The 24,430-nt window shown below is 52.2% G+C and overlaps 1 protein-coding gene across 1 annotated transcript in view; it reads left to right on the forward strand.

Moving 5' to 3' along the window:
- The window catches only part of CFAP65 (cilia and flagella associated protein 65), a 33,930-nt gene extending 17,881 nt beyond the window's left edge, over positions 1-16,049 (forward strand). Inside the window, exons 18-32 of the mRNA XM_075029347.1 lie at positions 499-627; positions 948-1,124; positions 1,799-1,865; positions 5,806-5,916; positions 6,706-6,897; positions 7,668-7,826; positions 9,112-9,255; positions 9,729-9,845; positions 10,457-10,594; positions 11,080-11,145; positions 12,831-13,045; positions 13,429-13,578; positions 14,121-14,405; positions 15,082-15,219; positions 15,909-16,049. Coding sequence (XP_074885448.1) covers positions 499-627; positions 948-1,124; positions 1,799-1,865; positions 5,806-5,916; positions 6,706-6,897; positions 7,668-7,826; positions 9,112-9,255; positions 9,729-9,845; positions 10,457-10,594; positions 11,080-11,145; positions 12,831-13,045; positions 13,429-13,578; positions 14,121-14,405; positions 15,082-15,219; positions 15,909-15,945 — 2,125 coding nt within the window. The 3' untranslated portion in view covers positions 15,946-16,049. The remainder of the gene's footprint in view (positions 1-498; positions 628-947; positions 1,125-1,798; positions 1,866-5,805; positions 5,917-6,705; positions 6,898-7,667; positions 7,827-9,111; positions 9,256-9,728; positions 9,846-10,456; positions 10,595-11,079; positions 11,146-12,830; positions 13,046-13,428; positions 13,579-14,120; positions 14,406-15,081; positions 15,220-15,908) is intronic.
- Positions 16,050-24,430: the final 8,381 nt, after the last annotated feature.

Consider the following 24,430-nt stretch of genomic DNA (forward strand, 5'->3'; position numbering starts at 1 on the left):
TTGTCTGGGCACCTGATTCCAGTGTTTGACCATTTCCATGGTAAAAACTTTTTTTCCTAGTATCTGATTGGAATATCTTGTGTTGCAACTTGTGCAGTTGCCATCCCTGAGCCCTTGCTTCGTAAGGCTGAACAAACCCAGGTCTCTTAGTCGCTCCTTGTAAATAATGTGCTCCAGCCTTCAACCATCGTGGTGGCCCTCCACTGGACCTGCTCCAGTATGTCAGTGACTTCCTTGTACTGGGGAGCCAAAAAGACTTCAGCTAAGCAGGACTCTCTTATGCCACTCGCTCTCATTAGGCATATATAAAAGACTTTTTGGAGAAAATCAAAAGGCCTGCCTTACACCCAGTATCCTTTCTCCCAAAAGGTCCAAGAACATAAGGTCAGAGAAGAATTATAACGAAGAAAACCAGTGTAGAATGACCCTTTCCCTGTCATGCCCTGCCAACCCTTCCTCCTGTCTCAATTTAATCTCCTCTTTCTCTCCTGTGACCAGCACATGCCTGATCCCTCCAGTGTACACCCCTTTCCTGCTGGATTTCAACTTTGGGGCTGCCCCGATAGGCTCAGAGCCTACCCTCGTGATGCTCCTGCTGAAGAACAAGGGTGTGGTGCCTGTGGAGTGGTAAGTGGTGCTTGCTGGATCTCAGCCTTCTTTCTCGGGTGTGTCTGGGGACATGGAAATGCTCACAGGGGCTGTGAGACATTTGCAAATTAAAGGGGTGGATTTTGTAAGTGCGGCTTGTGTTCTGGAGCTATGACTGAGACCTGTTGGTGGGTCTGAGTGGGGAAGGAAGCAAAGGATGGCAGACAGTTCTGCACATCAGGCCTGATGAAATGTGATGTGTCCACCACCTGGGCTAAGCCTGGCTGGACTGAATATGCTGACCACAACCCTGGGGAAGTTATGTGTTCCTGTTGCTGATCAGCTGACTGGTTCCCTAGGGCCTTCTTGTTTCCTTATGATCAGAAAATGGACATGGAGCACTGGGCAGAGGATGCTGAGTTTAGCCCCCATGAGCTGCACCAGATGAGAATTCAGGATAACCAGCTCTTCAGTGTTTCCCCAAAGTCAGGGAAACTTCTTCCAGGACAGGAGGAATCAGTCCAGCTCTCACACAGGTGATGTCAACTACCTGTACTTCAGGGCCTCATGCTGCATGCTGGGAGAGCACATGCCCTCAGTCTCGTCTTTCCATGCCAGATCCTTTCCCTTCACATGCTCCTTGCCCAGCAGAGACTGGGCAAGTAAAAAGTCCCTGAGTACGTCCTGTTTCTGGACCCCACAATGCTTGTCTTCCTCAGGGGTATGTTGTTAACGTGCTTTAACACTGCAGCGCAAGAGGCATTTAGTATGACATGCTGGGGACACTGCTCTGCTTTGACCTGACAGCTGGGAAGAAAAACAAGGTGTTGCACTTCCTCTGTTTTTTACTATACAGTGATAGTTTTGTCATCTCCTATAACTGCTAGCCCTTGTGTGCCTGTGGAGGCTATGAAGAAAGCTGAACACCTCCCCTTTCACAGCAGACCTGACCTGAGAAGTACTGGTATTTCAAATGGTGTTGGCCTAGAAACTTGGGTCCCTAAATTGGTGCAGGACTAAAATCAACATTGCATCACTCATTCCCACCCAAATACAACTGTCCCCCTCCCTCTCTCAGTGGCCCTTACGCAACAGTGACTCTTTAGCTGGGAAGTGAATTGTCTCTAATCTACTGTGTGATCCTGATTCTATCACCCTGGGCACAAGGTTGGTTTCTAATGTTTTCCTCTCTCTCCTCTTTCACTGCTAGACATGATTTCATTGGCACTGATCGCCTCCCTGTCCTGCTGAAGGTTTCTTATGGCCATGAGATTCTGGTAAGATAGCAGGTGTCTCTTGCTTCTGTTTGCAGAACAGCAGCAGGTAGAACTGAATTAAATGGTGTTTTCCCCAGAAGCTGCATGGTGTGCAGGGGCTGTGGCCTTCCCCAGGAATTTGCACTGGCCAGGCAGTAACACAGGGCCAAGCAGAGACATAAAACCAATATCCTGACAAATTAGTGGTTCCAGCACAGTGTGATGTGGCAGTGCACTGGCAAAATGGCCCTTGGATGTAGCATCTGCTGGTTTACCCAGCAAGAGGAGGAGGAGGATGATTATTATTATTATTGTTGTTGTTGTTGTTTTATTTATTTATTTTTAACCTTTGTATTTTATTGGTAGCGTTAGTGCAGAATTGTTCCCTCCTCCAGGCCAACTCCAAGTCCAAGACAGCCCTCCTGGGTTTTACAGTGCTTGCATGCTTTCCACACTCAAGTGTAAGTCAGGGACAGGATTTCTGTGCTTGCTTCCCCTCATTTCATCTGCCTCACCATGAGTTCTTCCATGCAGTGATCCTGGAGTTCAGATCTGCAGCCCATCCTAGTTGTCTCATATGCAGCTTTTCTGAATCTCTCCATCTTCTCAGTTCTCTATGCTCTTCAAAACACTCTGGAATGTGTTTTTTTCCAAAAGTACCACCTGCACTGGCTGCAGTTTGGGGTCACACATGCTGGCACAGGGTGGCAGAGCGTCCTCCAGCTCTGGAGGTATGGAGGCAGCTGCTTCCCCAGGCCCAGAAGGTACTCCCTGCATTCCTGGTTGGCTGTTTCTACTGCAGCCCTGATGCCTTTGTCCACCCACTTATTTCTCCTTGCCAATGATGGAGTAGCTTTCTACTCATTCTTCCTGCTTCAGTGCTTGCTAAAGCGTCCTGGAGCTGATCTGTGGTGTGTTTTCCCTGAGCATTTCCTCAGGCTTGGAACTAATTTCTCTCTCTCTCCCTCTCTCAAACTGTCAGTTAGAGTCAAAGTCACCTTGTGCTCTGCCAGGCATAGCTCATGCCCGGTTGAGCCTTCCTGTCTGTCTCTGAAGTTTCCTATGAGACCATTGTATTCACACATCTCTTTTATTTTTCTTTTCTTTCAGGACTGTTGTCAGCTGAAAATCCAACCCTTTGACCAAGCTGTTCAAACAGTGGCTTAACTGTGCCTTCCCTCAAAGCCCTTGGACAGGCTCCCTGTGCTCTGCCTGCCTGGCACAATCCTGAGAGTGGATGTGAGCATTTCACCAGCTGGCCAGTGAGGGAATAAGCTTTGAAGCACCCTGCAGGGCACACATGCTCTCTTACCACACAGCTAGTGGCTTTGGCGGCTACCAGAGGCCATCACCCTACCTCATGCTGTCACTGCAGAAGGGGCTGAAAAAGCATGGGAGGCCCTGCGGATGATAAAAGATCCCTGGGTGCATTGGAGCTCTGGCAATAGGAGCTGCAGAGGGCAATCCAGAGACCTGGAGCCATGCAGGTGGTTGCAACCTGCAGGGATCCACAGTGTCAGTACTGAACTGCTAATACCAGAAGGTAGAAGTGGAAGAGGCTCCTCTTTCTGCAGAGAGGGCAACTGCAGTTGAGGGCAGTGTGCCTTCTTTCCGTTCAGTCATGGCATGAAGAGCACAGGGTTGCCAACCCCCATTGCAGAGACTGCCCTAAGTGTGCTCACATACCAGGGTTGAACAGATCCTCACCTGGGAATCTGGTGAAATGTGCAGAACATTTGCTAACTTTAAAGGAAGCAAATGCCATAATGTCACCCCAAAAGTTAAGCTTTGGAAATTTGAAAAAGCAACAATAAGCAGAGGTGGAGACCATTGGGCTGGGGTATTGCTTGGTCATTCTGCCAAATTTGAAATTGTCTGGCTTCAGAGAGCTGATGTTAGTCAGCTGCAGGCCAATGCCTGACTTTTGGGGGGGTCCAAATTTACCCCTGTGATGGCTTTACCCATGTGGACAGATTTTGACCTCCCATGCCTCTGCTTCCCCAAGAGAGTCTGTCTGCTTCATCTCCGGAAGGAGCTCCCTCACCATTACTCCTTTCTTACTTCATGGCCAACTTTCAGTCCTGAGATAACTGGATTTATAGGTGCTCTGAAGGACCCAAACTGAATTCCCATTGGAAATTTCTTCCAGCTGCAGGATGAAACTTCTGTGGGACTTGTGTGTTACCCCCTTCCTTGTGCAGGAGGGAAACAGCCTCCCACTGCCTAATGCTCTCACAGGTTGTCCTTTGCCTCATTACCATAGCCTGTCTGTAAGAGTGCAGCTGTGACCTTGTTCTTAGAGCTCTGGGATAGCTTGGCCAGTAGAATCTGCAGGCCTCAGCAATTTTAGTAAGAAAAACCCAGCTGGCTGCAGGTGTTGCAGGATGAGGTAGGCTGGTTCCCAGAACTCGCTGGAGAGCAGGGCTGGATCCCAGGGAGAAGCCCCGAGCACACAAGATCCGTAAGCTGGAAGTGTTTGCACTTCACTTCATAGCTGCTAATTAGGTATTGTGAGATGTTGTCACCTGCAGCACCTGTTCTCCAGTCAGCTCTCCTCCCTGGGGAATCTGGCATCCCTGTCCTCTCATGCTCTTAAGTTATCGCTGCGGGACAAAGTCTGTGCGCTCTGGAAGGAGAACTGATTGCAGCAGGTCTTCACCATTCTCCATTTGTCTTCCCTTAACTGATAGTCCTCTTAATTGTTGCATCCTGTGTCTATTGAAACTGATGACAGTTTTTCCTTGGCGGTTGTGGTCTGGTGGAATCCAAGTTGGCTTTTTGACTCAAGTAATATAAATGGGTGTTTTGCTCCCAAAGCTCAGGAAGGTTTCTATGCCTTTTTCCCTTGCCATTTGAAAGTGACAGCTTTTGTCCTCCTCCTATTTGCACTTCATCTGGCTTGCTGAGGCCCTCAGGAGGCTGAACGCTCATGTAATGCTTTGAAAAGATCCCATGTGGGGCCTTGCTAGTATTGTATTCGTAGTCGTCTCTCCCTCCTTACTTTGCTTATGGAGCTGAACTGGAATGGGTTGTTTTGGAGAAATCAGCATTCTCTGCTTTTTTAGGCAGCTGATACAGTATCTCCTGCAGGTCTCTGTCCAGGCATCCACCTGCCATCACAAATATCCTCTCCATCTTCTGCATATGCACTTGAAAAATAGCCATGCTTTAGGCTTAGCCAATTGTGTATTGCAGCAACTTAGCTCCCTTTGACCCATGCAGAAACATTGCTAGCTCTGTGACTGCTTTGCAGCCTCTGCCTCAAGGCAGACAGCTTAGGGGTGCTTAGGGGTGATCCAGCAGGAAATCGTGCATCGTGACTCATCTCTAGCCTGATTGCAGTTTTCTCAAAATGCAGAATCCTGTGTCTCTTTCTTTCCATGAAATAGCTCTATAAATCTCTCTGCTTTGCTTGAAGTGCCTGGTGGCTGCTTTGCTAGCAGGATACTGTTGATCATTGCTTGATCACTTAAAATTCAGCTGGGATCTTCTTGCAGCTTTTGGACTGTTAGACACATTCTTGGAGCAGGATGTCCTCCAGAGTGAGGACATCCAGATGGTCCTTTCCAAGAGGAGGCCATTACTTACCTAAAATCCTGTCTTTCCAAAGGATTTGGCTGTCACAGCTGCACACTCTCCTATGTACAATCCAGACACTTTCATTCATGGAGAATTTCTACCATATACTTGCAAAGAGAAGTGCTGAGGCTGGTCCCTGACATAGCAGAGAGAAAAGTACCTTCTCTTTGAAACAAGATGCAAACTTTTCAGAGAGGAGCCAACAGCTGAGTAGGCTTTCCATCTCCTTGCTTTTTTCTTAGGATGCATTGTCCTGGTATTACCAACTTAAACCTGTAACTGTGTTGCTCTCAGCTTGCCAAGTTCTTCAGAGTCCTCATGCAGTTGTTAGTGATGGGGCTAAGGCCCTGTGAGAAAGTGACCTGGTTTCTTTCCACTGTAGCTGAACTTCAGCGGCGTGACGGTGGAAGAGGACCAGCGGTACATTCATTTTGCATCCACTAAGCACCTCTTCATACCCATTGCCATTGGGACTTCCTACCCCCCCACACAGGTGAGCATACTTGGGCCAAACCCAGCAGCAGGGGGAGGGAAGGAGCTAGTGTTACTGTGTCCCAAGGACAGGCAGTGTCTGAGGCATTTCCCAGGAAACAGAATGGTGTCCATAGGAAAGCATCACAGTAGAGCTTTGGGACTAGTACTAGGCAGCTCCTGGAAATGGCTGCTGGCATGGCAGCAGGGAAAGTACCTCTCACCATCTCCAGTTTGACAAGATTTGGCATCCACTCTAACCAGAATGTTTATTAGATGTGTTAGGCTGTTCCCCTATTCTCTTGCATTGGATCTGAGTGAAAACTTGTCTAGCTGCTCCGGGCACTCTGGAAATAAATCCTAATTTGTTTTTTAGTAAATTAATTAAACTTCCTTAAACACTTATTCAGCGAAAAAGGCAGCTTTGATTCTGTTCTGCCTAATTTACTTGGGAAATGAACAAGTCTGAATTGAATTAAGATCACTTTAATATGAGTGGGTTTGCATTTCAAGTAATCTGCTTTACAGTGATCCCTTTAGCTAATTTGTATTAATTTTCTCCTAGACTGAATTTGCAGGGCACCACTTGGAGAAGCACTGTAGTTATCAATGTACATGTATGGTGATAAACCTTCAGCACAGTCTCCTATCAGAGCCTCAGTGATAAATCCTGACACTATGAGGTCTCCTCATTCTTAGGAGACAAACTGACTAATTAATTATTAATGCTTATCAGAGTCCTCCGGGGAAGTGTTAACTAGTTTAACTTGGGCATGGTATAATAAGCACTGCTCTCCCTGACTCACTTCAGATTTATGAACTCTACAATGGCAGCTCCATGCCTGTGATATTTGAGGTTCAGCTGGACAACATTGTGAGGATCCAGGAGGAGAATTTTCAGCATCCTGTGTTTGTCTGCCTAACTCCCAGAGGGGAAATCCCCCCTGGCACAACAGGCCACATTGAGTGGATCTTCTCACCACTGGAAGCTAGAACATACTTGGTAAGACCCTCCTCATGACTGCCAGAAATTGTTTATTTCTGTTTTGTGCCTAAAATTCTTTAGATCTCTTACTGATGGTTGGTCTATGTCATGCTACAGCTGAATTGATCTCCATTCCTCCAAGAAGAAAGAGTCTTGAGAGCAAATGAGTGGCTGGTCTGGTCAGGAAATGGAACAGATAAATTGTTATCTCTTAAGTTTCTTCTTTCCAAGGAACAGATTTCTTCCACAGCCAGAGTCACCCCAGTATATATTTTTTTCAAGGATCAAATAGTGATTTGGGATACAAACAGAATCTGATCAGATTTGTGGTTCATTGTTGGCCTCTAACAAATTCGACCAAAAAGACTGAAGTCAGTGTCTTTTATCATTGCAGTGTACACTGCTGCAGCCCTCTGGAAACAGCCATCCCAAAGACCTCTGTCCCAGGCTGCAGCAGGCAGGCAGGGCCAGAGATGGTGCACTGCTTATTGCCCCACTCTGTTGTGGATGCATGGAAAAATAAATAAATGGAATTTTAAAACTCCAGCTTTTGCTCCAAGAGGAAGTCCCTGCCCATCTCATACATCACCCACTGGTGAATTGACTACTTAACCAACTTCCCTGGGTTAGCAGATAAGGTCAAGGCCTGAAAGAGCAAAAGAGACTGGATTTCTCCTCACCCATACATGTGCTATATTTAGGCCAGTCCATTAGCAAGTATACTAACTTATTGCACATCTCTCCTAAATATGACTCTGGACTTAAAACTCTTATCTTGTCCAAGGCAGGTTGATGTTCCCATCCACATCCTGGGGGGTAAATCAGCTCTGATCACCTTCCAGGGAGTAGGCTATGATCCGAATACTGCAGGAGGGACTGCCATGTCCAGCGAAGTTTTGGCTCCTTCAGTCTTTCCAGGTTCTACCAAGCTAACTGTGCCTGGGCAGGTAAGTCCAAGTATACTTGGATATGAGCAATATGATCAGTCTGGAAATGTGTGAGAAAGACTGAAATATGGAAGTGGCTCCATCCAGCAGTAGCCTGTGTTGCAGGGGAGTTCATTGCCATGAGATAGAGCAAGATATTTCCCTTCTAGCAGATCATCTAGAGCCTGACTCAGAAAAGCAGTTGTTCTGAAAGATACCTTCCTTCGAGCTTGCTGCTTCCACTGCCATTAGAAACAAAAAAGTTTTAGGGTTCATTCATTTTCTGAATTTTCTATTAAAAGTTACCCCCCATCACATCTACCTTTCTTGTTCGCAGCTACAACACCCTTTTTTTTGGTAATTCATTCATAAAAAGAACATTATACTCCTGACATACCCTATCAGGGCTTGGCTGCCTCAATTTCACAGCCAAACCCAGGTGATGCGTAACCTGAAACACAGACTGCAGGATGGTCACTAATCCAGGCACATCCCAGGAAAGCAGTTCTTTGACCTGCTTGTTTGGCCCTGCTAGAGCTGTCCTGTCAGCTGGACAATCTGTTGTTAAACTTAGTCACAGATCCCAGCATAGTGAATCAGCATTAAACAGCATCAGCAGAGGCATACTCCGGTCAGGTAAAGGATTCATCCTGTGTGATATTAGCATGCCTACCTTGGAGCCCAGCCACAGCTACATGTGCTCTTTGGCTTCCAGCAGGGTGATTGCATTCCTGTGTACAGCAAAGAGAAGATGATTAAAAACCTGTCTCAGACTGCCAAGGAAGATGCCATTCCACAGGGCTCTGTTGTCTGTAACCAAGAGTCATTAGCTTCTCTAATGATCAGTATAATTAATTAGAATTTGCACTGTGCCTGGAGAATGGGACAGACTAGTAGCATACTAGTAACATCATGAGTTAGGTAGCAATTTCCCAAAATTCACAGTCAGGTTGATGAGGATTTTGCCCGAGCATGGACCTCGTATTTTTGCCAACTGAAGTAGGAAAGGGCCTGGATTGCAAGTGCTGCAGAGCAAATCTTAGTGCTACTGGTCCTTTGTGCTCCTGTCTCCTGCCCCAGCATTGTGTCCTGTTCATTGCTCGCTCAGTTCCACTGCAACAGGGCTGTCCCCTTGCTGCAAAGACTCATTGTAACTAGAGCAAAAATGAGGTAACTGGCTAATATTATTTATGAATTTATGACTTGCTGGATAATGTGAAGATGACTCTGTGACTGCCCTTCCCCAACAGCCACAGCCCATCTTCCATCACTGCTATTCCACCTGGTTTCACCTTGCTTACTGCAGGCCGCCACCTTGTCACACCACAGGATTTGCCTTGGAAATATCCCAGACTGCACCAAAGCCAGTCGACTTGTCTTTCTCAACAATATCTCGGAGAGTAAGGCTGTTGTGTTTGCCTGGTGGGTAAGCACCTGTAAAGACAAAAGGGTGAGTCCTTCCTTCTCCTTCCTCTACACCCTTCTTGCCCATCTCTGTTGTGCCACAAAAGGACCTTACAAGCCCATTTTCAACCAGGCAATCAGAAACAATCCTAGGAAATTGACTTTTGTACTAGCTGGTGAAAGGAAAGGGCAGAGAAAAGTAAAGGCAAGGGTTAGGATAGGGGGGGAAAGACAGGAATTCAGAAGGGGATCTGAAGACTTCAGTGAGGATACATGAACCTGGAACTACAGGATGTGATACTGAATGTCAGGACCCTGTCTACCAGCAAAGTCTATGGTCGTTCTTTGAATATATCAGCTGCATCTCTCTCATGCCACATACCTGTGAGAAGGGGAGGGGAGAGAATTCCCACAATCCTGTGTTTCCTGCAAAGAGAAGGCACATAGGAAGGTACCAGGACAGTGAAGCAGCTCCTCTGTGGCTTGTTTTTTTGTTTTGTTTTGTTTTTTTTTCCCTAGGTGTTGCAGATTGCTCCAGAGTCAGGGGTTGTGCAGCCTGGAGAAAGCATCCCTTGCTTCATTACCCTGCGACCTTCAGAGAGTGCTTCCTTCTACAGCATAGATCTCGTGTGTAAGGTGAGGCCCAAAAGGTACACGTGTATTACCATCACCTCAGCATGTCACTGCAGTCCCCAAATGGCTGGCCCCAGCAGTCAGCTGCCTGCTGCTTCCAGCTGAAGTAATCCTTCTGTGCTCCGCAATGCTGGCCAGCACTTCTCATTACTGATGATACTGAGCTTCATCTTTCCTGGTGCTTTAAGCATCTCTCTGTCTGTGTGGCTCACTACATGAGGTGTAACTATCCAAAACACAGCTTTGTGAGTTGAACCCAGCTACTAGGAGTCACAGTTTGAATGGCAGTGGCTGTCAGTGGATGTCAGAGACTTAAATATCTGTAAAAAGCAAATCTTGCTTCTTTAATATTAGTGGGGGCACAGACTTGCAGTAGTGTCCCTCTGGATGCTTTCCAGGTGTCCTTTGGCAAGAGATTGTCCTCTCTGTACAAGCCTTATAATAGCACTGTTCTCTCCCCTTCCTGCCACTGGAAGATATGGAAAGGGAGTGGGCTTCTGGCTGGGACCTCCTGGAAGGGAGGAGTTGGTGGCTGGCATGGACTTGAGCCAGAGTCTGTGTTATTTGCAGCTCCTTTGTAGCCCTGTTCCCTCCAATCATCGTTTGCTTCACAGGTATATATCCAGGACTCCCTGGTTCAGTATGAGAGGGACCTGCAGGAGTGGGAAAACGAGAAGGAACGGCAGGCTGTGGAATTCACAATCACAGAGAAGGATCTTGGGACTAAGAAGAAGCCAAAGTCACCTGCAGGGGTAAGTGCTGCCAGGATTTTACACCAGCTTAACTCAGCTAAGAAACAGCAGCCAGTGTCAACAAGAAATGTTCTTTAAGAAAATCTAGGCAAGTTGATAAGAGGACATGAGGCTTTGATCTACTCAAGATCTCATAGCTGGTCTGTGGATAGTGGAAAATGAGATCTTGGTTTCTAGCCAAGAATCACCTTACAAACTCTGAAATTGCTAATGATCATCTGAAATTTGGAAGTGCATGAGAAGCCTTAGGAAAAACAAAGCCAGTGGCTCTGGAAACTGATGGTTGGATTTTTAACCATGAATAAACACTGAAGAGAAATGTGTAACTACCAGTAAGAATGTGTTCCAAGTGAAGAATGGGAGGGTGAGATCATTGACTCTTATCATTGACAAAATCCTTAAGTCTTGTTCTGCTCCATATCTTTCCTACATGGCAATTTCTCCCCCCCCGCCTTTTTTTTTTTTTTTTTTTTTTTCCTTTTCAGAGGTCATCAGGTTCTGCTGAGACAGAAAATAATCCTGAATCCTCAGCTGTGCTCAGGAAATACAAGGTAAGTCTGGCCTGTCTCACCCATAGTAGAATCAAACTGACTGCTTTAGAAAAGAGGCAGATGCTGGCTATCACAGCGTGGGAGCCTGGACAGAGAGCACAGCGGGATTTGTAGCTTCAAGGCTTTGGGAGACAGACTGTTTGGAGGAGCCAGAAGAATCAGACTGTCTGGCTGTGTCCTGTGGGCAGTAACTTTCCAGCTGAGGTGAAGGGGAAGTGAAATTGGAACCAAATCTGCACCCATGACTGGAGAAAGGGGGAAAGGTTTCAAATAAGCAGAAAAGATGCACACGGGCAGGACAGTCGGTACCTGGACTAGTTTCACATTGAGGGCACAATGGAACGTGTGCCTTGATGGAAAGCAGCAGGACCCTGGTGTGATGTGGTGCGGACTGTCCTCACCACTAAAAGAGCTGTGCTCTGTGCCTTAGGAGAAGCTACAGGCAGGAAGTGCCTTGATTTAAGTGTGCAGAATGCTTTAAAGGTCAATTTGCCTGGTTCATCTCTGTTTCCCCTCAAGTTTGTACAACTGTGTGCACTGCCGGAAAAGACAGCTTTTCTAGCAGTGGTGGCAAGGTGTGAGACAAGGTCCCAGTGAATGCTCTGCAGAACTGCCTGGGCCCAAAGGCAGAGCCACGCTGCATCTACAGCTGTCAGCAGGATGTGCTATGGGAATGACAGGCCTTGTGGAGATCCAGCTAACCTGAGTGTGGAAGGGTTAAGGGGAGCCAATGTGAGGCTGGGCCTGAGCAGATTGAGTCAGCTGGGACTCACAGGACTTGTTATCTCAGGACCGCCACCATAGTAAGGCTGTAGCAGTGCTCCTGGGACCCTGTAGAGTGCCTCTGCATTCCCTGCACTGTCCTGTGTGAAGGTGTCAGCTCTAGCTTGGACTATCTGCCCTGTGCTGTTAGGTGTGACCCGTGATGCAGGTCGAGGCATTCACTGGGATAAACATAAGGATGGTTGGGGAAAAGTAAAAACAGTTTCATTTAGTCCTCTAGGGTTTTAGTTCCTAGTGACAATTTGGAGCCTGCAGTCACCTGCTGTTTCTGTGTCAGGAGTGGTGAAGGCCTCTGGTCTCATTCCCAGAGGCTGGACAGCTATGTCTCAAAAGTCATTGAAGTCCTGTGATGCCTGAGGGCTCCTCCAGAGCTGAGTGGTGTCCTTCTGGCCCCAGCTTCTGGACTACTCCTGCCCTAAGAAACCTTCCCCAAACTGACTGCTGGTAGTGCAACCCCAAACCGGCCCATCTAGTGTGGCTGGAGTCAGTTCCTGGTTTCCTTCCAGGCTTGAGGCGGCAACTTCTGCATGCATTCCTGCACATCTCTTCTCCCACAACACTCCCAGTGTGCTTGGAAGAGCAGAGATGATCTCCCAGAGTTCCACAGGGATGGATCCAAGTACAACAGCCCCAAGTGCCCTGGGGTGAACCTGAAGCCCTGCTGACACTCAGGGTTGGCACACTAGGCAATGAGGAGGGAGCAGACCTGACTTCCAGCATGGTTGCTTGTGCCTGATAGTGGTACTTGCAGTGCCAAGATAATTTTGATGCTGTCTCCTGTCCAGGATCTGGTGGCTCTGGCTGCTGGGCTTTCCAGTTCTCACACTTGTGCTCACACCTACACCAGCCTACCTGTGGCCAAAGGAACAACTAAGTACCTGCCATTTCTTTCTCTCCAACAGACATTACCCCCTATTAAAAACCACCCTATGCCCAATCTGCCAGCTGGACACTTTCAGAGGAGGCTGCTGTTGGACAAAGAAGCCAGCCAGGTGTGGGTCAGACCAGAGCCTCCCAAGCCCATCTTCTTACACCTTGGTGTGACAGCCAGGTCCTACTCTGTTGAGGACTTCTTCAGCAACTTCACTTCGGAGTTCCCCAAATACTTCTTGTCCCGGTAAGAGATCCAGCTTTTTGGATTAGCATCTTAATCTGAGCCAGGGCTGCCCATGCTGTGATATGCACTGAACTTGGAGCTCTGCTCTGCTCCTCTCCAGTGCCTTAGTATTAGGCAGTAGGTGCCTTGCTTTTCCCAGCATTAGCTGATATGACCTGTTTCTCTCCCTCCCTCAAAAGGGAGATACTATCAGAGCTTGGTGCTCCTCTCTTACGACAGTTGTCCCTGCTGCTGTCACAAATGCAGCAGCTCCCACTCCTCCTCTGGTTCCCTGCACCGCTCCCCGCTTGCCTGCAGTGCTGCTGCTCAGCAAAGGGGATGCAGGTCTTCAGTAGTTTGGCTCAGTAGTGTTGCCATTGACGGAACAACTCCTTCTTTCCCAGCCCTTTCAGCAACTGGCCCTTGGAGAACAAGTTTGTGGATGGGAGCAGGGACAGAGACAGGATGGACGTGGACCCCAAATGGCTGTCTCTGGCTGCTGCTTCCAAACAGGAGTTGCAGATAGTGACTGACATACTCACAGGTGTCATCAGGTACGTGTCCCTTCACCCTCACCTGGTTTGGGGCCCCTGTCCTCCAGGGGAGTGCGTGCAGCATGGCCAGTCCTCTGCTAATCCTGGAGGAGTCTGTGTGCTCCTGCTGCACCAGAACAGGGGATGCAGCCTGCCAAAAACTGCCCTGGGGACTACAAGCTCAGGACTCTTGGTGTGACAGCCAAAGGCAGGGTCTTGCTCCCCAGCTAGGGGCTGGGCCCATCTCTGCATAGTGAACAGCATCACTGCCCAGGAACCAGGCCACTCTGCCAGCCATGATCTTGGGAACAGGCTGCATTGAGATTCACCTATTTTGTCTGTCAGCTGCAGAAATGTAGAGAACCAGTGCTGCGGAGGCAAAGGTGGTTTCCTTAGCTCAAGCCATCTTGCTGCCTCCCTTAGGCCCAGAATGCAAGAAGGGAGAGACTAGACATTGACATCAGTCAGGGTTTTCCTCTGATTTGTACTGTCTTGCAATGATCCTCTGGGGTCATATAGATACCTGATTTGCTGGGACTCATCCCTTATTTTCCTCCTCCTAGAGGCCTCTTGGAGAACACCCAGTTCCATGATGCAGTGAGAAGAAGCCTGGATGAGCCCATTCCATATTTCTCCCAGTTCCGGTGTGCAGAATCAGCAGAGGTCCAGGACAGAAGACAGTGCTCCATGGACCCCTCCAGGGTCTATACTTCACCAGATATTTACCCTGAGAAGGATGGAGAAAGGAAAGAAATAAGGCAGGAAACCTCTCCCAACAATGATTTGCTGGAATCTTGGGAGATTTTTCACCACGAGCAGTTGAGGAAGCAGAAGGAGATGATGAGCAGGTGAGGAAGAGCTCACACATGAAAGACAAGAGCTGCACAGGCAGGAGAGCCATGGCAGCACACTGCCTGGCCAGAAACCCATTTCTCCTTCAGCCCTGTAGCATTTCTGCTGGAGTATTCTGTGTGCTCTGGGTGGAAATCAATGCTAGCCCACCTAGCCACCTTCTTGCAAGTGCGGTTTGTGAAGAGTGCAGGTTTGCTGTGTCTTGGGGTTGAGCCATGGGCAGTGCCAGGATGCTGGTAGTGAGTGGTCTGCTTTAGACTTGGACAGTCCTGGCCTTATTAGGCATTAGTGTGCAGTGTGTGCTTACCTTACCTTTTATTGTCACTGCAGTATTTCATCACCTTGCATTTGCTGTGGCTACTCCCTTGTACACTGCTATAGGCCACGAAGAGTATGCACAAATACTAACTATGACATAGCTTGGAGGGAGAAAACAGTAAAACCACAGTCACCCAGCTCTGTCTGAGGTCAGGGCCTGATGCTAGCTGGTGGCAGTTCTGGGAGAAGGGTCAGCACCTCATTGCTCAAGTCTTTGGTTCATTGGCCCCAGTGTGTAGGAAACAGCATGTGCTCCGCTGCTGTGCCTGATGTGTCCTGAGAGGAGTCACAGCAAGCAGCCTGCGTTATCTGCTTTCTGATAGCTGTCGTCTGCCTGTACTTTTGCCCCTCCAGGCAGCCGGCCCTTGGGAACCTGGTGGAGCTGGTGCTGGAAAACACACTGCAGAACATCCTGATCGAAGCCAGTAGAGGGGAGGTGGTGCTGACAGCCCGGCCCAGGGTCATTGCTCTACCCCCCAGCCCTTCTCGAAGGTAGCAGAGTGTATCTGTGCTGTGGTGGGGGACAGGACCTGTCCTTAATATGTGAGGCTGAAGCACAGCCCATTTTCTAGACCATGTGGATTAGCTGGATCGCTGCCTGTCAATACCAAGGCTGCCTGTGCAAAAGGGGAAATCCACTCCCAAAGCCTCTGCCCTTTCTTGGCTTGTCCTGAGCCACCGACTAGAGGTGGTAGCACTACAGCCCTTCTGTGAGCCTGAGACCATCATGCAGCTCTGGGGCATGGCCCTGTGAGTGAACAGCTGGCAGTAGGGGCTTGCTTGAGGCACTGCAGAGCCCAGCACAAGGAGAGTCTCTTGGGAAACATGGTCAAGGTGCAGGCAGCACAGCTTCTGACCGCAGAAAGGGGCAAAGCTGTCATAGCCCAAGATGGGGTGGGATCTAGTTAGGTTGAGGGAATGGCCACTGGTGGGGAGGCAGATTTGGGGCTGAGAGCAAAGCATGAGGATTTGCCCTAGCTTAGGGAGAAGCGCAGGGAGATGTGATTGAGGGAGGATGGGAGAGGGTTGTTGGATGGAGATGTCATCTCCACAGCTGCAGGAGTCTTGTCTAGATAGATGATGGGTGTTCCCTGTGATCCCTCAGGGAGGGATGATTGCCCGGCGGGATGTGGCAGCAGGCTGCACTCTCCCCACCCCAAACCCAATCTCTTCTTCTTCAGAATCACCAATCCAGCACCCCCACCCTCAAGAGCATAGCTGCTGGGCACTGTGCTGCTTGAGCTCTTCAAGCACATCAACTCTCTCCACTCTTCATCCTGTCCCTGTGATGTCCAGAGCAACTCTTGATCCTCCCACACCATGACCTGAGCTCAGTATGCTGGCTGCCTCTGAGGAGGTACATTCTGATTATGTCCTCAGCTCCAATTTGAATCTTCTGGCAACTCCACAGCAGAATTTGTGAGATCCCTCCTCACCGTGGCTGGCCACGTCATCAGAGAACCACCTCCCTGTGCTACAGGGAGCACACAGACAACCTTTGTGACTGTTCCCACTGCCCCCAGTCTGTACCAGCTGGGAAAGCAGTGGAATCTTCTTTGAAATGTAGCTGAGGAAGGACTGACAGCTGGGCATTGATGTGCTGAGCCCTTGCCAACATCAGTAGGACGCAGGTACTGAATCCTCCTCCCCTCCTTGCTCCAGTGGCTGCTGCAGGTCCCACATACAGCCACCCAGCCAGAGTGAGCGGCTGCAGCACCATCTAGCACACTTGGCAGCCTAATAAAGGCAACTTGGCCTCTGGGCACACAGGCACCGGCGTGTAACACGTGTAATCTGTGCATCTGGGTTTGGGAGTGCCGTGGAGGAGCTCTCCCCTTTCCAAACTGCAAGGCTGTCACTCGGGGAAGGGGATGCCTTTGAGCCTTGGTCTGGCATAGGGGTCCGGCAGGCTGCGGGAGGGTGTCACTGTGAAGGAGCGGGGTTTGTCACAGCCGGGAGGTGGCAGTGTTAGTTGTGAGAAATCCCCGGTGCCAGCGCGGAGCTGCGGCTGGTGCTGGGCGCCGGCTGCCTGCTCCCCGGCAGAGGCTGCAGGCCGGCCGCACCAGGCGACGGGACTGGGCTTGCAGCATCTCCCCTTTCCTGCAGCCCTGCTACAGGCTCTGCTAGGCCGGGCTCACCCAGCCACCCTGCTCGGGTGGGGATGCAGCTGGTGTCCCCCTCCAAGCCCTCCTGTGTTCCCAGTGCCAGCACCCAGCCAAGACCGGAGCTGCACCTTCTTCCTTTGCAGCCCAAGAGAAGACCATGCACCAGAAGCCGTGGAGGGCTTTCACCCTGCTTGGCAGAGGGCAGATGCCTGCTGTGCCTGGGGGTGCTGCAGTTCACCCAGCACCTCCCCAGCGCTCCACTCTGTGCAGGAGCCCTGCGTGCGTAACCATTACTAAGCCCCAGGGCCGAGCTGTTCCCGTTGTCAGAGATAGAGCAAAGGCACTGCCAGTTCCCGAGCTCAGCCTGGGTGCCTGGGGCCTTCACGTGGGTCCCAGATCCTTCTCATGAGAAGCACAGACCCTCTCCTCCCTCTCCAACACCCCGGGTGCCAGGTCTCCTATGTCACAGCAGCTTTTCTGTCTTCCTCTGGGCTGAGGCTGGTGCTGAACAGGCGATGGAGTACCACCTCCATCCTCCCCAGCTCAAGGCAGCAGCAGGACTTGGCTGTTCAGTCCAGTTGGGGTTACTCTGCCTGGAGCCTGGCCATTGTCCTAACGCAGGTTGAATCCAGCTGCCTGCAGGAGCCCAAGGGCAGCCTGGAGCAGTGGAGACAGGGTCAGTGAGTTTGTCCATCCTCAGACCTGTTGTGTGATCAGATGCTCTGTGCACTGCGTCACCGTTAACTGCCTTGTGGGACAGGTGGGTCAACATGGGAAATACTGTGTGTTAGTCTGGTGTAACACCCAAGAGTGAATGGATGGATGGAGCCTGAGTGCAGACACATGCGCAGGGCGTGATTTTTTTTGTCATTAAAGCTCCTATCCTGCCCACTCTCCCACGCTGAGCACAGCCTGGACCTGAAGGAAACTGAACTCACTGTACTTGTGTGTTGGAGCACTATCAGAAGTAAATTCACTTCTCTGATTAGCATCTTAGTAGGAGAGAGCCCTGAGACAGTGCCTTCAGCAGCGGGTGAGTCAGAGAACAAGAGGTTTGAGAGCTACCTACACATCTGGGAGAGAAATCGTTCTCCCTCGGCTCTTTGCAGGGGCTGTGAGATGGTGGTGTGTCACCTTTATTCTAGGTCTTTTCTGGTGCCTGTCAACCAGAACCACTCAGCATGCACTAAGCAAAGCCATTAGCAGCTGTCACACTTTTCTTCTTTTATCCTCATCCTAAGTTAAAAATATACCAGGCACAGCCCCTTTCCCAGGTTGGGGAAATTCCTGCTTCCTCTTGTCAAGTTGGGAACTAGACACTGGACCTGGTTTTGGAAAACACTTCCATCTGTGACCAAGCCACATGGCTGTCCCTTTGGCACTGCTCGGGGTGAGCTCTGCTCAGTGGGGAGCCCACGGCAATGAACTCAGCTGGGGGCTTCAGTGCTTCGCTGCTGCTCCTCCCCACACTTGGATCTTGTGGGCAGTGACAAGATGAAGGGTGGGCAGAGATGTGCAGCACCGGTGGGGAGGACTTGTCCCTTAGCAAGAAGCTTTGTTGCTACCCACTGCCGAGGGTGAAGGCAATGAGCCATGGAACTACAGCAGAGCCAGACCCCCAGCCCAGCTCCAGAAGAGAGGAGAAGCCCTGACTCTGCTAACCACATTTAGGTCTCAGGCGGGAGGAAGTCTGAGCTTGTGGTACTGACTTCCAGGGCTGGATTTGACCCCTGCCCCAATGCCAGCCATGTTTTCTCATGCACGTCTCTCTAATGGAGGTATTGTAGATACAGGTCTTCCTCCTTCCCATGGGTGTTTGGGTGGTGAAGTGGGCTGATGTTCCCATGGGCCTGGGGTTGGTGGTCAGGCCAGGCAGCCATATGGCCAGAGTGAGGATGGCCGAGTGTGAGCTTGCAAGCTAATGGGGCTCCCCTCCTCCTTGTGCTAGTTATCAGGAGTGCTCAGTCATCAGGCAGTTAATGCAACACACAACAGGCCTTTTCTTCTTAACTGTTAGTCCTGGCTCCTAGGGAGGGGTGAAATGGCCTTGGGGCAGGTGGGCAACAGAAGCTATCCTGAATCCCATTAAAACATTTAACACCTGCTGAATCGTGCCATTGTCTGGAAAATAAAGGGAAGGGAACAAAGCTGCTCTTGGTCTTCCCTGCCAGGGTATCTGCAAGGCTCTGCTGTCCCATTGCAGCTTGGGAGCCTGAATCCTCTGCGAAGACCCACTTGGCATGGCTCTGTGTTCACGTGGGGAAGATGGCAGTGTTAGGGGACAGTCCCCTGGACCCCTTGTTGCAGGTGTGCACAGCCCCTGTTGGGATCAGCCCCTTCTCCCCCTGTACTGAGTATTAGGTAGGAACCTGGAACGGTCCTGCCCTGACTAGCCTGCAGTGTCTGCACAGGCAGGGCAAAGTCAGGAGAACAAAAACATGAAGGTGATCCTCCCCAAACCCTTGGCAGAGCTGGGCAGAGACCCTTCGCCCCTGGCTTCCCATGTCAGAGATGATAGTGGGCTTTGCTGGCTCAGCTGTGTTGCTTTAGTGTTTGGGAACAAGGACTTCTTAGTCCATGCTCAGGTCAGGCCAGGGCACAATAGTGGCTCCTGATGGACATGAGAAGGGCTCTGATGTGAGCTAGTCAGTCCTCATGGGACAGTGAGGCAGCACAAACCCTCGGCTGCTGCAAGAGGAGGCTGAGCCTGCCTGTGCTGGGGCCAGCCCCACTGACTGCATGAGCTGAGGCTCAGTCCCAGCGCTGCCTGCCTGCCAGGGAAGAGCACACGCTGGTAGATGCTGCTCTGGAGATGCCAGGGCAGGTGGAAGACATTCCCTGGGATAGCTGTCTGGTGCAGGACACTCTGCAAGCTCAAGGGACCTGCTTTTCTCCCATTTTCCATAAGGCAGCCCTGCAAGGGCAGTCTTTGCTCTTATTTTGTGAACGTTGGGGCCCTGCCCTTGCAGGAGAGAGGTTGGAGTGAGAGAGCATTTCTGACACAGCACATAGGCTTGGAGATGTCTGCTGGAACTACAGCAGCACCAGTGGGGTGTTTGGGTTTTTTCTGGCTTCTCCAGAAAGGAGGGAGCAGCCAGGCAGCCTATGCCAGGAGCTGCTGCTCTGCTTTGCCGGTGCATGGCCCAGCAGGGAGAGGTGAGAGTCCTGCCCAGCACGTTTCCCATGCTGGGAAAGAAGTGGGCAAGCTCGAGAGTCAAGGCCTGGGTAGCGCCAAAAGGAGAGGGAACATCACATTTCCTCTTAGCACCACAACCCAGGGCAGGGGTGGCTCTCCATTTCCTTTGCTGGCAAAACTACTGGAAAAGAGGATCAGGACAACTGAGGCCAGCAGGTTGGCATCACTCCAGCTCATTCCCGTGCCAGGGTCTGCTGGGCTGGGAGCCTGAGGACCCCAGCCCCAGAGACAGACACAGGCAGGAGGGATGGAGCCTGTCTTCCAAACTCCTGACTCTGAGAGGGACAAGCCTCCAAGGAAGAAGAGTTGGGTGACAGCGGCCAATAAGTATCTGCAACTCTCCACTTACATTTGGGAAGCCACTGCAAGCACACACCAGCTCTGGAAAGGACAATGGTGGCAGTTTCTGAAGCACAGCCATGACCAGGATACCTGCAGGTGTCCTCTGTAGGGGTTAAAGCAGTGTTACCCCCTTCCCCACCCGCAAACACACCTATCTACACAAACAAACACGTCAGTGCACTTGCACAAAGGAGATTCTCCTGCCACCGCAGCTGCACTTCATGCTCTGTTATCCAGGGAGCTGCGGGTGCCAGAGTAACCCAGAGAGATAGCCCGGCTCCTGCTGGCTCCGGCTGAGATCAGCTGAGGGCTATCAGGGCTGAGTAGTGTGGCTGGGTGCTATAGGAGCGTGTTTAAACTTCTCATGGGCTCTGCACACTGCCCCCGGAGCCGGTATGGGGGTGTCTGCACCGGTTACCCCGCTAGGGAGTGACGCAGCCGGGATGCGGGAGAGTGGTGTGACTTTGGGATGCAGTGACCCCACGGGGAGACATGTGCACATGGAGTGAAACACATCCTGTTCTTGTGGCTGCGTTAGGAGAGCTGGCTCCTGGCCCACGCGGCTGTGCTGGAAACGCTCCCAAAGAGAGCGAGCAGAGGTGGTTTTGTTGAGCTCTGCTTTGCTGCCCGGCTCAGAGGTCTGTGGGCTCCTGTCAATGAAGCGTGCATCGTCCCGATGGGCCCAAGGGGTCTTCCGCATGAGTGGTGGGGTTGGGGTGAGGGCAACGGGGGACCTTGCCATCACCCGTGCTCGGTGTCAGGCTGCTTAGGATAGGCAGTAGCTTTGCTTTCCAGCCCTGGGACCTTCCCGCTCCCTCACCTTTCAGCAACCCAAAGCGCTGCAAGCAAGCGGCCCCCACCCCAGAGCTGCCCAGGTAGGGTACCCCCACACCTGCCTCCCCCCTCGCCCCCGGCTGCAAAGTGAGCCGGGCAGGTGGGTGGAAAAGTGACAGCTGGTGTTGTTCCAGTGCAGGTTAATGAATGTCTCCTCCTTCCCACCCCCCCCCTCCACCGCCCGCCCCAGCACCCAGGCTCCTGGCTCCTATCAGCCCATCAGGCTCCCATTAACAAAGGCAGCCCTGGAGAGTTTGCATAGAGACCTGCTCTGCCTCTAATCTAGGTGGGCTAATCGCCTCCCTTGCCCAGCCTGCCTTCCCTGGGTCAATATTTGCTCTGAGCAAACACAGAGCCGTGACAGGTGTGCTGGGGAGAAGGCTCGCCGCCGCCAGCCCAGCCCTCTCGCCTGTCTCTGCTCAGTCACATCTCTCCGGCCCCCCGATCGCCGGCCAGCCAGCGCTATTTTTATCAGGGCTATAAAAGCCCCATCCAGCCGGCGTCACCCTCATTTTCTGCTCGTGAGCCGGCGGGGGAAGGCGAAGCCGCTCACCTGCCAGCTGCCAGCGTGTCACCGGAGCCAGGTGAGGTGCTGTAGCCCGGCACACCTGGGCCGGGGTCCTGCCCACCCGGCCGGGAGCAGGGTGCTGGGCATGGAGGGCACCCTGGGGGCTCCAATGGGACAAGGACTGGGAGCCTGCTGGCACCCCCGAGCTCCCGGGAGGGAAGGGGATGGACTCGGGGGACACCGTCCCGGCTGTCCCCTTCCCTTAACTTTTCTCTCCTCTCTCACCTGTATTTTCCGATCCTTTCTGTTCCCCTCCCCTCCTCCATTTACTTCCTTCCTTCCTTCCTTCCTTCCCTCCCTGTTTTCCCACCCTTCCTCCCCACCCTGCCGTGCCAGTTTAACCCGCCCCTGGTCTGTTTGGCTTTCCCAGGCAGCAGGTGTCAAGCATCCACCTTCCGGACTTTACCCCCGGAGGAGCTGGCTTGAAGCCGCGGGCGCAGCAAGGACACCGGCTCCCAGCCTGGAGGGACCCAGCTCGGGAGGAAAGATGGGGAAAGGGCTGCCGACAGTCCACGGCACGGCACCCCTCCAGCCCACGCCGTCTGAGCCCGGAGCAACTCTGCACTTGCCTGGCGTCGAGCCCCACGTGCAAGACCTGACCTGAACGTTTTGTTCGTTCGGCTCGCGTTAGGCAGGTCCAGCCCATCTGCAAGCGCGTGGCCGGTGCAGACACGCGCCGCACCACCCGCACACCGCTGCAGCGTGTCCCGTGCACCTGTGACCCGCAGCCCACGTAGGGAGCGCACGCTTGCTTGCAACTCACACAGGACATGCAAGCTGGTTTGCAGCACGCGTGCCAGGACGAACGTACAGCCTGTGTGCGGAGCACACAAGGGACATGCACAACATGCGGTCTTCACCCAAACACGTGCATGCAGCGTATGACCTCTGCGTGGCACACGCATGAAGCGATGGACAGGCGGTGCACACAGACGATGCAATTCACACCCAGCATGCACAAACACCACGGGACCTGCACGTGCGTGGGACATGGGACCCACGTGGCATCGGTACACATGGCATTTCCAACACAGCTTTGCAGGCTGTGATGTGCAGGACCCATGTCCGTGTGCCCATGGCATGATGGGCACGTGTAACATGCTAGGCACACGCATCCCACCTGCACAGCTGACCGCTGCCTGCAGCAGCCTGCTGGGGAAGGGCAGCCTGGCCCTTGCACCCGGGCAGCGCTGCAGAGCCGTGGCAGGCATGGGGAGCCCTGGCGGCGCTGCCCTGCCCTGGCACAGCGCTGGCCCAGGGTGGAGCTCGCCGGGCTCTGCCAAATGCCCAGGTAGGTCTCAACGGTCTGCTGGCACCAAGGGAGCTGTAGCTACTGACACAGTGCAGGCGGTGGGGAGGGAGGGCAGGAGCAGGCAGGGGGGAGCAAGGCAGAGGATGGGGGGATGTCGCAGCCTTTCCCGCACACCTCTGCCCGGGTTCTCTCCCAGGAGCTGCACGTCCCAGCCCTTCCACGGTCCTCCTGCCTGTGCACTGGGCTGCCCAGGGCAGGTGTTGCCTGCTGCTCAGCCTCACCCTGCGGGCCAGGTACCAGCTCTTGCTGGTGGCAATCTCTCTGCCTATGCTTGCTGTGGAAGGGTATGGCGGGGGGGACCTGACAAGCTGGGAGGTGTTTTCCAGGACAGCCCTGCCCACTGCCTGCCCCACTCTGAAAGCGTGGTGCAGCTCTTAACCTGGACTCCTGTCCCGTCCTGTGTCCTGTCCCCGTGCCCCTGCAGCCAGCACAGAGACATTCGGAGCCCAGGGCTGCTCCTAGCATCATGGAGGCAGCAGGGAGTCCTGGAGAACTAAGAGATGGGACAGCAATGGACTTGCTTTCCTCCCACCCCAGGCTGTTGTCCTGGGGGGAGGGGCAAAATGCCCCACACCACCCTGCCTGGCCATGTCTGCAATTTCTCTGACATCCCCAAGCGCGCTCCTGCCTGCCCTAGGGATGCAGCTCCCCAGCAGGCACAGGCACATCTCTTGCAGCACAGGATCCAGCTCCAGCTCTGCCGTGCTCAGGGATACTCTGAGTTTACAGGGGGGTCCTGAGCCCTCCCTGCAGCCTCTCTGCAAACACTGTGAAGGCTGAGCCCAGCCCTGCAGTGTGGATGGAGGAGAGGCTGGAGGTGAAGAAGCCCAAGAGTGCGCCAAGGGACAGGATGATTCCTGATGCTTTCCCTTGTCTCCATCTGATCAATGCACAGGACAAGGCTCAGCATCTCCTGCCCTGGAACAGGAGAGCCCTCTTCCCTCCCTGGGGTGCCCCTGCGAGGGATGGAGATAAGGCACCTCCTGGGCTCCCTGCCTGACCAGATGCTTGGAAAGTTTCCAACAGGTGGTGTGGGAAAGCACCAAAATCAAAGAGCATCTCCAGGGGTGCTGATCTTCCCACATCTCTCAAGAGCCTACCGCCCATCCTAGCCTGGGAACAGCCACCACACAGTGTGGTGACTGGCCATCACATTGGCCCCAGGCCCCTTTGGGCCATGTCTCTGGGCTCTGTCTCCTGCCACCAAGTCTGGCAAAGTTGAAAAGCTCAGAAAGCACAACACATCCCCCAATATGCAGAGCCCCCTGCAGCTGCCCCACTCAGGCTGGGATCAAACAGAGCATGATTAATAACCCTGAGCAAAGCCAGACCCTGCTGCCCGTGCT

This window comes from Buteo buteo, chromosome 5, assembly GCF_964188355.1.
Source record: "Buteo buteo chromosome 5, bButBut1.hap1.1, whole genome shotgun sequence".
Taxonomy (NCBI): Eukaryota; Metazoa; Chordata; class Aves; order Accipitriformes; family Accipitridae; genus Buteo; species Buteo buteo.